We start from the raw sequence: 11,885 nt of genomic DNA, 5'->3' as shown, positions 1-11,885 counted from the left end.
TCCTCAGAGGCTTCCTAATGCCCGGGCTGGGGCTCTGCACGTGGTAAGGGCTCAGTGCAGGTTCACTGAGTGGACAATGAATGGGCAGCCAAGAGCTCCCCTCAAAGGACCCCAAAGGACCTAAACTAGAGTCTGGCCCAGAGCAGGCATTTATTTCTATGCTGCTGTGCTATATGCTTAGTCGCTCAGTCATGTCTGATTCTTTGCAACCCCATGAACTGTAGCCCGCCAGGCTCCTCTGTCCACAGGGATTCTCCAGGCCAGAATACTGGAGTGGGTAGCCATTCCCTTCTCCAGGGGATCTTCCTGACCCAGGGATTGAACTCAGGTCTCCCACACTGCAGGCAGATTTCTTCACCGTCTGTGCCTCCAGGGAAGCCCAAGAATACTGAAGTGGGTAGCCTATCCTTTCTCTGGGGTAACTTCCTGACCTAGGAATCAAACTGGGGTCTCCTACATTGCAGGCGGATTCTTTACCAGCTGTGCTACCAGGGAAGGCCATTTATCCCTATATTTGACTGAATAACCAACCCAATATGTATCTGTCTCTCCCTATTAGCTTAGAACCTGAACAGCCATCTGTGAGTTATTCCAGATTAGCTTGGCAGCATTCCCCATGGTAGGGAGTTTAGTAGAAGTTACCCCAGGTGAGAGAAGACAGCTAGTTTACCCACAAGGGCAGATGACGAGGCGAGAAAGGGTGAAGAGTGCGGATGGGGAAGAACAGGGTGCTGAGAAGAAGGGAGCTAGAAGAGGAGAGGAAGCCAGCCACTTATTTCTACAGAAAGAGGGAGCACAAAGGCACACCTGGAGCAGCCTCCCCCGTGCCGTGGGCAGCCAGGAGACAGCCGGAGAAAGACAGTGGAGCCGTGGAGAAGGGACACAGTCAGAATGCTGCCCGTCCCCTTATGCCCACCTGGTCCCAGCTGGGACCCCCAGACCCCCACACTGCAACCCCAGGTAACTGCAACCCTCAGACACAGCACAGAAAGCCTACGGTCGCCCCTCCCCACCACCAAGAGGGGAGCAGACCTGGCCACTAAAGGCACATTTCATAGGCGATCGAGTGACGCAGAAATCTCCAGGGCAGAGTTCTCTAAAGGAGACTGGACGACCCCGGGTCCTCAGCTTTCATGGGAGTCACAAAGCTTGAGGAGCTGGGAAGAGCCACCTGACCAGCGTGCAGATGGGACCACCAAGGCCCCAGCGGGAAGCTGTTGCTCAAGGTCGACGCAGCAGGGAGTGGAACACCCACCTCACAACTGTTCTCTAAAACCACCTTCCTCCAGTACCCTCTGTCCCTCCCCAGGAGCATTTCCTTTTCAGGGCATATCACATTTATTATGTTTTGCAAATGGGGGAAGAACTTTTGCATTCCTTGAGATGTTTGAGTGTCAGCTCATTCCAAGGATCAGCAAACACTATTGAAAGGAGCAGGGTTCAGAAGGGGCAACACGGGAGTTCGGGGAGCTGCCTTGCAAAGTGTCTTTTCTCAGAAAAGCACTGGAGTTGGGGGGACAGGGAGTGGCTTAGGCAGCAATTTCCGTTCTGCACACAAGGAGGAACAGTTCCGGAAAGAACAAAGAAATAGCATTAAAAAATAATAATAATAGCACGCTTCTCTAGTCAGGACTCGACACAGATTTCAAGCAAAAGAGCTCTGCACAGTGCAAGAAGCCAGTCCAGGCTCAGCTTGGCCTTCCCTCTTCTTTCTCCCCTGGTGGCGGCAAGCCTAGTGAAAAGACTGCAGCCCAGCCCTGGGCAAGGAGGTTCACGGTCACCGGCAAGGCAGCCGGGACCTGACAGAGCTGGGCACAGGTGCACAGCCTGTGCCGGCTGGACAAGCCACCTGGTCTGGTAGTTAAGGTGATTTTTTTTTGCTGAAACACTCCTGGAACCACGCGGGGCTGGAGAAGATCCTATTTACTAGAACTTCTCTCAGGGAGCATTCTGCAAGCAACTAGAAGGAATGAACTGCTAAGACTCTTCAAGTGTGTATGATGTCGGTAGGGAAAGTGGGCAGTGAGATCCATAAGGGGGCTGCCTAACAGAAGGTCGTTACTAATTGCTGCCCAAGGAGGGTGGGCCAAGTGGGGTGTGCCAGCTGGGCAGGGCCCTCTCTCAGGTGAGGGGGCCATGTGAGGCCATCCCGGTGGTTAGACCCTTTTCTTCTCCCTCCTTCAGCCCAGCACACAGTTTCTCATTAAGCACACATTTAAAAGAGCTTTAATCTCGAGTCACGTCCAGCTGTTGCCTGCCCGAGATGCCCATATATCTTGGTGCGGCCCTGAAGCCAGGCCCCAAATCCAGAGTCAGTCAGCCAAGCCTGCAGCCCTGCAGGGACCCACTCTCAACCCAGCCTACCTTCAGTCGCTCAAACTGTCCCCCGACTCCCCAACCGAAGATGGAGAGACTCCCCAAGGTGCTGAGAAGGCTGTTGCCAACCTACTCCAGAGCCAGCAGACACAGAAGTTGAGGCCAAAAGAACTTTTCCCGCAGACCAGGAGGAGCTAAGCCTAAAACACAGGACAACTGAGGAACACAAGTTCCTCCTCACCAGCGGCCGCCCTGGTGAGGAGGAAGCGGCCTGTTTTCTGATTGTGACCCACCCCAGATCAAGGAGGCCAGGCAGCCCACAGCCTCGGCAGGTCTCTGTGGAGTAGCAGAAGCTGAGATTGGGAGCCAGCCAGCCGAGGAGGAGCAGCTGGGTTGTGGTTGACTGAGCGCCTACTGAATACCAGGCACCATGCTACGAGCTGTGGACGCACCGTCGCCTTTCCTTCACACGACAACGCTTTGGAGAGGAAACTGCTCTCCCCAGGTGGACCCCTAGGGACGCTCAGTGAGTGGTAAAACAAGATAACTGTCGAATCTGAGATTATATAATTCTCAGACACTATTTTAGGAGCTGCCGGCCGCCACCGCCCCGCCAGGGGTGTGCGGTCCCTTTCCCCACTCCCGTCCTTGGCAGCCTGCCCTGCCGGGCTATGCGCAGGGCGGCCTGAATGCAGCCAGAAGCCGCGCGGGGCCTGCGAGCTGACCAGCTGCCGCTTGCTTTCCTTTCCCTTCTTCTCCCTGATTCCAGCCGGCCAACCACCTTGGCTCCTTTGGCAGCCAATCAGACCAAATTCCCAAATGGCCAGCACGTTCAGCGAGAGAAGGGACTCACAAATGGGGGATACAACTGTGCCTGGCGTGGGCATCTGGGGGACAGTGGGTCCAGCTCTGGTCCCATCACCCTCCACAGGCACAGGACCAGCTGCCCGTCCCCACGTCAGCTTCAGCTGGGAGTCTCTAATCTCCCTGATGCTCCAGCTGGCAGGGCCCCAGTCCCCGGAAAACTCCACTTGCCTCCACTTGGCTGTGGCCTGCATCGAACCAGCAGGCTTCTTTCTGCCATAAGCGTCCATTCCTAATTATGTCTGCCTCGGGCCAGTTTTAAACACCAGTGTGCTGTCCCTGGGCACGACCTAGAGGGGGGACCACGTGCCTGGCAGCAGCAGGAATGCCGGCCCAAACTAGACCTTGCCACAGGTGAATTAGAGAACAGGGTGGAGAATTGATGGGTCACGCTCAGTTCGGCTCTGCCAATCTACCCGAGAGCCCTCGAATTCGCTCAGTAGATCCAGTGACACGCCAAGGAGAGAGACGCTCTCAGCTTCTTGCCAAGAGCCGGCTGCCCAGTTCCAAGTTCTGAACTCGGGCTGGTCCCAAGCTCAATTTGGAGGCTCGGGGGTCTGGGCTGGCCATGGTGGGAGACGAGGGCTGTGGCCCCCGGTGAGGCCCTTACCTTGCTGTCGGGGGACGGAGTCGCCAGCTGCTGCTGCTTCGCAATGTTCTCCGACAGGCACCAGCACACTCTCTTCTTCTGCTCCTGCGAGTGCGCTTCCAAAGTGAATAAGCACTCTGCCTTCTGACGTCAGAGGAAACAGAGAAAGGGGCAGTCAGGGCTGCTCCCTGGTTCAGGGGGCCCCCGGCCCGAGCCCAACCCTAACCATCCAGTGGGTGAGGCTGCAGCAGGGTGGGGAGTGACCACTAAAAGCCACAAGTGCGCACACTAATCCCCGGTGACATCGAGGCAGCCAGACGAGCAGGGGAGCTGGTTCGGGGCCCAGCTGGCAAGCCCTGTGCCCACGGCCTAGGGGGAGGGAGGCAGTGGTTCCCAACACAGTGGAGTCCTGTGGAGAGCTGCAGACTGCCATGGTGAGGTCACCCCCGGGGACAGACGGCAGAAGGCGACCGCTGGGGGAGCGCGTGGGGGACCCAGAGGGCCGAGGTCTCTGCCCCCCTTACATTCTGTGGAGCAATGACCCCTCCCCAATCTCAGCACACTCATCTAATCACAAGACCAGGGTGAAATGGGTACCCACACAGGACCTGGGTCCCTCCGGAGAGTCTTTGGAGACTGGTCGCATGGCCTTCAACAGCCCCGCTGCTGCCTGACACATGAGCTGAGTCTGATCAATGACTGTTCAGCTCAGTTGAGTGCAAGCTTCTGGCACTGCTGCCATTTAAATCTCGCTTTGCTATTTAACCTTGTTAAGTGCTGCAATCTCATCTCCCCAACTAGACCCGAAACCCCTTCTAGGAAGGCCTTTTTCATCCAGGCCTAGTATAGTGCTTGGCCAGTCAAGGCCTCAGTGAGCTCTGGCTCCCAGGAGACTCTCGGAATGAGGTCAAATCCAGGCCAGCCTTAGCACAGGCACCAGAGAGCTGCGGGGACCCAGGGAGTCAGCCCCGAAGGAGCCAGAATGTGCTGGGGGCGGGGAGGGGAGGAACAACATGCCCCGCGTTATCATCCTCTGCAGGACGCTCTGCTCTGCGCAGGGAGTGGCGAGCTCTTTCTGTCTCCGCTGGAATTTGATTATAACCGCAGAGGGCTGCGATTTGATGAACTCATCCAGGGAGCTAAGGGTGTGAGCTGGATGGCTCAGAACATAGAAAAGGACAGTGTAGAATTCTATGCAATCCTTCCTTTTTTTGCAGTTGGATAGGACTGGTCTGAATCTCAGCTTTGTTGCTTCCTAGCTGTCAACCTCAGAGAAATCTGTAAGATGGGAATAACCACGATGTCACCTACCTCTCAGAGCTATCAGGAGGGCAAGCAATAACCCAGGCGTCAACAAACAGCTTCCCTGGTGGCTCAGATGGTAAAGAATCTGCCTGCAATGCAGGAGACCTGGGTTCAATCCCTGGATGGGGAGGATCCCCTGGAGAAGGGAATGGCTACCCACTCCAGTATTCTTGCCTGGAGAATTCCATGGACAGAGGAGCCTAGCAGGCTGCAGTCCATGGGGTCACTAAGAGTCAGACACGACTGAGCAACTAACACTTTCAACAAACAGCAGCTATCTTCATTATTGGTACTTCATTTGTTTAAGAAATATTTATTGAGCACCTGTTTTGTGTCAAGGACTGTGCTAGGCCCCTGGGGGTGAAGAGGGAAATAAGAGAGGCTGAGTTCTTGCCCTTAGGATGGGGGCAGAGACAAGAGACAATTAAACAATGTAATTACAAACTGTGGAAAGGCCGAAAGGGAGAGGTCCTGTCTGAGCCCAGTAGACAGAGCCAGCCTTTCTGGAGGGGCAGCACCCAGCCAAGGCTGAATGAGAAAGAGCTGCCAAGGAAAGTGCTAGGGAGAAACCGTTCCAGGCAGAAGGAACAGCCAGTGCCAAGGCTCCGAGCTGCGATGGTTGGTTATCAGCTTCATGGAGTAGCATTTGAGCACTTTTTCTCCCCTACCATCTGACCCAGCCCTCAGGGAAACCACCCTTTAGGCAAGGGCCACCTCCCAAACTAAGTATTCCCAGGGTGCCAGCCCCAAAGTGCTCAGAGTTGTTCTTCCTAAAAGCATCAGAGGAGAGCGGAAAGAAAGCCCCACCTCTTGGTTTCAGGGAACTGAGTGGACGTGGTGAGGCAATTCTACCACTTAATAACAGACTTCCACTTGCTAGAATCCCCAGCCCACTGCAAGGAAGGACTCACCCCAAGATGCCCCAGAGAGAAGCCAGGTGGAGCAGGAGCTGATCAGAGAGCCATCTGCTCCCTGTCTTGTCACATTCACCCAGCGAGGGGAGGGGCAGGGCAGGGACTAGGGTCCCTTCTCACTTAGAAACGCTGCCAGTGTGGAAAGGCCACAAATTTGGCCCTGGCCCGAACCCCTGGAGGAAGGCATGGCAACTGACTCCAGTATTCTTGCCTGGAGAATCCCATGAACAGAGGAGCCTGGTGAACTACAGTCCATGGGGTGGCAGAGAATTGGGACACGACTGAAGCGACTTAGCGTACACGCATGCACGCACAAGCCTCCCAGGCCTGCCTCTACCTAGCTATTTGGGCTTCAGCAAATCCTTTCAACTCCCTGAGCCCCAACTTCCCCCGCTTTTTCTGTTCTGAAGCAGATTCCACCTTAATAATAATTCCCTTTATCTAATTATCCATTTTAAAAAGCACCTTCCCATCCATGATCTTAAGAAGGTGTCTGAGGCCCCAAGGACCTAAACCTAGGCCCAGTTGAGGGTTTGGGGTTGGCTATCTTAGATGCTCACACATTCCAGGGAGGCCCTAGCTCCCAAGCCTCCTCTCCAAGTGTCGCCTGGAGTTTGGGAGGCTGGCCTGGACGAGAGGGAGAGCCTGGAGCCAGCCCCCTCCAGGAAGGCTGAATTCCCATCTGCCTAAATCAGGGGCCCCCACTGCCTGCCTGGGTCTCTCTTGGTCCACTTTGTGACCTGACTCATCAGTTTAACACTCATATACACTGTGTCCTCAAATATCAGGCTCCAAGGTCAAGGTTGTAAGCTGCCCTGAAACCATCCTCAGGAAGCTCACTTGGAGGCAGGGCCTCCTTGATCACCAGCTGGTGAGCTAAGCTCTCTGCAGATGGAACAACACTGGGCCCAGACCTCTGCATTCAAACATACGTGTGTGTGTGTGTGTGTGTGTTTGTGTGTGTGTGTGTGTGTGTTGAGTTGTGTCCAACTCTTTGCAACCTATAGACTGTAGCCTGCCAGGCTCCTCTGTCCATGGAATTCTCCAGGCAAAAATACAGGAGTGGGTAGCCATTTCCTTCTCCAGGGAATCTTCCTGACCCAGGACTGGACTTCTCTTGTGTCTCCTGCCTTGGCAGGTGGATTCTTTTGAGCAATCCCAAATCCAACTAGAAACCCGGCTCCTCTTGCCTTCTTTCTTTAAAACCCAATCTTGCCTCAACCTTCTTGTTTCTGAATTAATATTATCCTTATAAAAACGAAAACCTCTTCTACTACAATTTACATTTGTTCACTTGCTGTGACAGATGTTCTCTCACTTAATTCAATTCTCCCAGTGACCCTACGACATAGGGAGAAAGGAAAAACACAGCTGTTACCATCTTTTAGATGAGAAAACTCAGGCTCAAAGAGGTTAAGTCGGCAGCCCCAAAAGTGTCGGGAGAGGAGGGATTCAGAGTCTGTCTTCTGCCTCCTCCAGAATCTGCAATCTTGCCTTCTTTATTTAACAGTATATGTACATTACAAAGAATGTGAGATACTCCTCTTAGTTTTTATTTTAGAGGATCGATAAATCATTGGCAATGTTGCTAATGGAGAGTAAATGAATACGAAAAGCTCTCCCCCTGTTATGACGCTAACAGGAATAACAGGAGCATTTATTGAGTGCTCACTATGTGGCAGGTTCTGTGCTAAGTGCCTTGGACACAGTATCTTATTGAATCTCATTTAATCACTGCAACAACCCTATAAGGTAGGCCTCAACAGCCTCATTTCAGAGATGAGTATATGACTTGCTCAGATCGCTCAGTTAGGAAATGGCAGGGTCAAGATTCCAGTCTAGGTCTTCCTAACCCCAAAGTGAAGACTCTTAAATTAGTAGAGCCAGGATCAAATTCTCTGCGGATAGTCCCTAACCCATGTGCCCTTTGACCCCATGCCCCTGGTACAGCCCGTCAGAGGCTGCATCTGTCTCAAGGATTTGCAGGGGCTGAGGGACACCTGTCCGGGGAAATTAAGGCCCCAGGGCCGAGGACTACTCAGGTCAATCCAACCCGAATGATAACTAACCAGGACCTACTGCTGGGGAACAATCAGAGCAGCCGCCCCCCCACCCCCACCCGCCCCAGGCAGTCGGCACTCTCTCAATGCAGACTGGAAAACCGTCCCTATAATCCTGACTCTCTGGCCTTGTTTCTTCTCTGGACACCACCTGCGTGTTAGGAAACAAAGAGAAAAACCACTTGCTGGAAATGCCAACTAAGACACAGGTCTGGAGTTCTCTGTGGGTTTCAAAACCACGGTTGGCAGGCCTGTTCCAGGCCGCAGGGTAGGCAGGGATCTTGTCTTCTGTGTGTTACAGACATGCCTCTTGTAAAGAGCAGCCCATTAAGAGAAAAGAGAGGCTTCTGGCTGCCTGTGAATTTCAATCCTCCAGCCCCTTGGGGTCGGATCACCTGACACTTTACTGAAATAAAAGGGCCCGGATCAATATGCCTTCATCAGTCTTTGGAGGGCTAGGAGGTCACAGCTCCCTGGAAACCAAGGAGCAGAAGTGCTTTTCTCTGGGAAAAATAACCCCAGCCTGGCAGGAATGGCTCTCTTGGCATTAAAGAACTGGGAGCCTCATTTCAGGCCCCGCTGGAGAGAACTGGAATCCAGATGGGTGAGGCTGGAAAGGCAAAAGCTCTGAGGCTTCCCAGCCTGCCTTCCAGCCTCTCCTAGCCTCCTCGCTCGGCTCCAGGCCAACACGCCAGCCCTGAAACGTCTCCACCAGCTACTTCCTGTGCTCAGCGGGGATACGCTGACACGGGAGGATACTGATGCCTTTTCAGACCTCAAATGGCCATCCCAGGCTGCCGGGGTCCCCAGCTCAGCTCCAACGACGTCCACTGCCTTTTGGACTCCCTGCTGTCCCCTGAAGCTAACATCTCATCAACTGTCTTAACCTCAGGGGTCTGGTCACCTAAAGGGGACATGCCTGGAACTGAAGGAATGATCTTCCAATCACAAACAATATGCAAATTCCTTCTCAAAAGGGTGTACTCCCCTTGGCCAGCCAGCACAGACTAGGCCTCACCCATAACGTGTGGCCAGTGCACTCTCCCACAGACGGACAGTTTCCCAGGGCTGTTATTGGGTAAGACAGACAAACAGAAGCAGAAGGAAGGAATGGGTCTAACGAATCCCTGCTTGCAACTAGTAGCAGACTCATATGAACAGAGGTATAAGGAGTAAGAAAATTTGCTGAAAATTGAAAAAAAATTTGGCTCAGTAGCTCTGTTTTTCCATCACCAAGGCCTCCTTTGATTAAACCCCTGGGTAATGATATTTTTGGCTACCTGATGCGAAGAGCTAACTCGCTGAACAAGACCCTGATGCTGGGAAAGACTGAAGGCAGGAGGAGAAGAGGGCGACAGAGGATAAGATGGTTGGATGGCATCATCAACTCAATGGACATGAGTTTGAGCAAACCCCGGGAGATGGTGAAGGACAGGGAAGCCTAGCATGCTGCGGTCCATGGGGTCGCAAAGAGTCAGACACAACCGAACAACTGAACTACAACAATAAATGATATTTCATCTCCCAAAACACATCAAGCAATAAGCTGTTTGCCTCCAGTTAGCTCAGCAAAGGCACAGTGTCCAGTTGAGCTTCTGATGGGACTGGGATAACCAGCCTGAAGAAGAGAGGAGCATTCAACCCACTGAGTGGGTGTTACTCCAGCCCACCATCAGATGCTGGATGGTTTCTTCCATGTGTATTCTCTGGCCCAGGGGAAGGCCTTTTTAAAACATTGATAAGACCTTGCAGGAGGGGGATGTAGGTGGTATCTTCCAGAAAGAGAGGAGGAAAGAGGTGGGCACGAGAATCAGGGCCCTCTCTAGAGGACTGTTGTTAGTCCCTCAGTCGTGTCCAACTCTTTGTGACCCTGGGGACTGTAGCCCACCAGGCTCCTCTATCCATGGGATTTCCCAGGCAAGAATCCTGGAGTGGGTAGTCATTGCCTTCTCCAGGGGATCTTTCCGGCCCAAGGATAGAACCCAGGTCTCCTGCACTGCAGGCAGATTCTTTAGCCACCACGAATAGGGTGATGCCTGACTTGACAGGCCACATCCTCATTGTGACCCTTACAGGGACTGGAGACCAGGAAGTCCTAAGCAGGAGGCCACAGGGTCCTTCTTTCCCCTTTAAGCATGTTCATGTCCACCACTCTTCTACACAGAGGTGAGAGACACTGGGGCGGAGCACTCTGTCCCATTCCACAGAGCAGGGCGCTGCCTCGTGGACCTGCCCAGAACCACCACAGGAGCAGGTGTGGAGACAGCCTCAGAACCGGCACTCGCACCCAGCCCAACATCTTCCTTCCAGCCCCGGGACACTGAACCCTCTCCTCAAATTCAGGGGGAAGCACTCACCTCTGCAAGATACAGCACACAGAACTTCAGGTCTTCTGAAGAACCTTTGAGGGAACAAAAAGGAACGCTTGCATTAGAATTGGCTACAGAGTCTCAACCATTTGCTTGAGCTCCACCAGCTCTCTCACCCATAGGGCTGTGTGTGGTACTTCCTGTAAAAAGAGGAAGAAGGGGCAGGCTCTCGGGGCAGTGAAATCTCAGGAGGAAAGCCCACTTGGTCACTAAATAGGTTGAGGTACAGCTGTGAGGCCTGTGCCTGAAGGTCAGCCTGCTCCAAGGAGTGCTGAGCTCTCCCTCCATGAGAGGCAGCCAGGAGCAGCCTCCGGGCACCATGCACGGGGTGCAGGGGACTGTCAGCCAACCCAGGGGGCGTCTTTCTCACCATGCCCCTGGCGGTAAGGGACACAGAGGCAGCACACTGCCTGTGTCATTTTGAAATGCCACAAGGAGCCACCGAGGAATGCGTGGACTCTGTGGACTGTGCAGTGGGGAGAGGGGAATCCCCAGTCACAGGCTGGGTGGAGCCTAGAGATGGCTTCCCAGCCCAGGCCCAACCCCTCAATGTGTTCTCCTAGAGTTTTCTGACGCTTGGTCTAGAATCCAACACTCAACCACTCCCCAAACCCTCTTCACCTGGGCAGCAGCTGGGAAACCTGTCGGCCGCTTGCCCCTCCTCCAGCAGAGCAGCTGAGACGGAATACCCACCCTAGGGCAGAAGGTGATTTGGTCTGGGTACTTCGGAAACACAAGAGCCAGGAGATAAGCCCCAGCTGTCGGGGAAGGCCTCCTGGAGGAGGACCCTTTTGAGCTTGAACTCAAGATGGGAAGAAAGGGCGCTCCGGAAGCTGGGAACAGCATGAGCGAAGGCATGGGGATGGAGGATCACCAGCTGTGCTCAAGGGATCGCCAGGGTAGGGAAGCCCTGCCGCCTCCTCCAGGCTGCCTTCCCTGACCACTGCAGGTTGCTCCTCAGAACCTGGCAGCCCTCCCCACGGGCCACTCATCTAAGCACAGGCCAGGGGTGGTTAGCAACTTCCTGTATTTCAAGCATTCGCCCTCACGGGGCAGGTTGTCCTTTTTGAGGGAAATAACCACACAGCACATACAACAGCAAACACTTAAGCTGCCACAGAGCTTTCGCATACCCAGTGCTGCGTACCAACCATGGCGCCAAAGGTTTCATGTGCATAAACTGGACCTTCATGACCACCCTATGAGTCAGGGGGTATGCTCACCCACGATTCATGTGAGAAAGCTGAGGCAGAGGGGATGATAACCTGCCTCAGGGAGAAGGAGGAAGAACCAAGACTTATACCCAGAACACCTGCCACAGAGTCCACACTCTGAACCACTGCACACCTACCTCTCAAGGGCTCACCACGTGGGCCCGACCCAGCCCCTTGTCTCCTTGAGGAAGCAGGACCAGTGCTAGGCTCAAAGCAGAACCCTCAACAGATACTTGAATCACAGAAATTGTCAA

General features: G+C 53.8%; 1 protein-coding gene across 12 annotated transcripts in view; it reads right to left on the bottom strand.

Annotated features, from left to right (window-relative positions):
* Positions 1-11,885, bottom strand: part of RGS3 (regulator of G protein signaling 3) — a 153,257-nt gene that overhangs the window by 58,587 nt on the left and 82,785 nt on the right. For all 12 annotated transcript variants that reach the window (XM_070795313.1, XM_070795314.1, XM_070795317.1 and 9 more), the window contains 2 exons: positions 10,406-10,449; positions 3,791-3,913 (listed from right to left, as the gene is read on the bottom strand). In XM_070795313.1, the coding sequence (XP_070651414.1) occupies positions 3,791-3,913; positions 10,406-10,449 (167 nt within the window). Of the gene's footprint in view, positions 1-3,790; positions 3,914-10,405; positions 10,450-11,885 lie in introns of those variants that run through there.

Source organism: Bos indicus, chromosome 8, assembly GCF_029378745.1.
Source record: "Bos indicus isolate NIAB-ARS_2022 breed Sahiwal x Tharparkar chromosome 8, NIAB-ARS_B.indTharparkar_mat_pri_1.0, whole genome shotgun sequence".
In the NCBI taxonomy this organism is placed as follows: domain Eukaryota; kingdom Metazoa; phylum Chordata; class Mammalia; order Artiodactyla; family Bovidae; genus Bos; species Bos indicus.
Note: the sequence above shows the minus strand (reverse complement) of the source record. Positions and strands in the feature narration are given on the sequence as shown.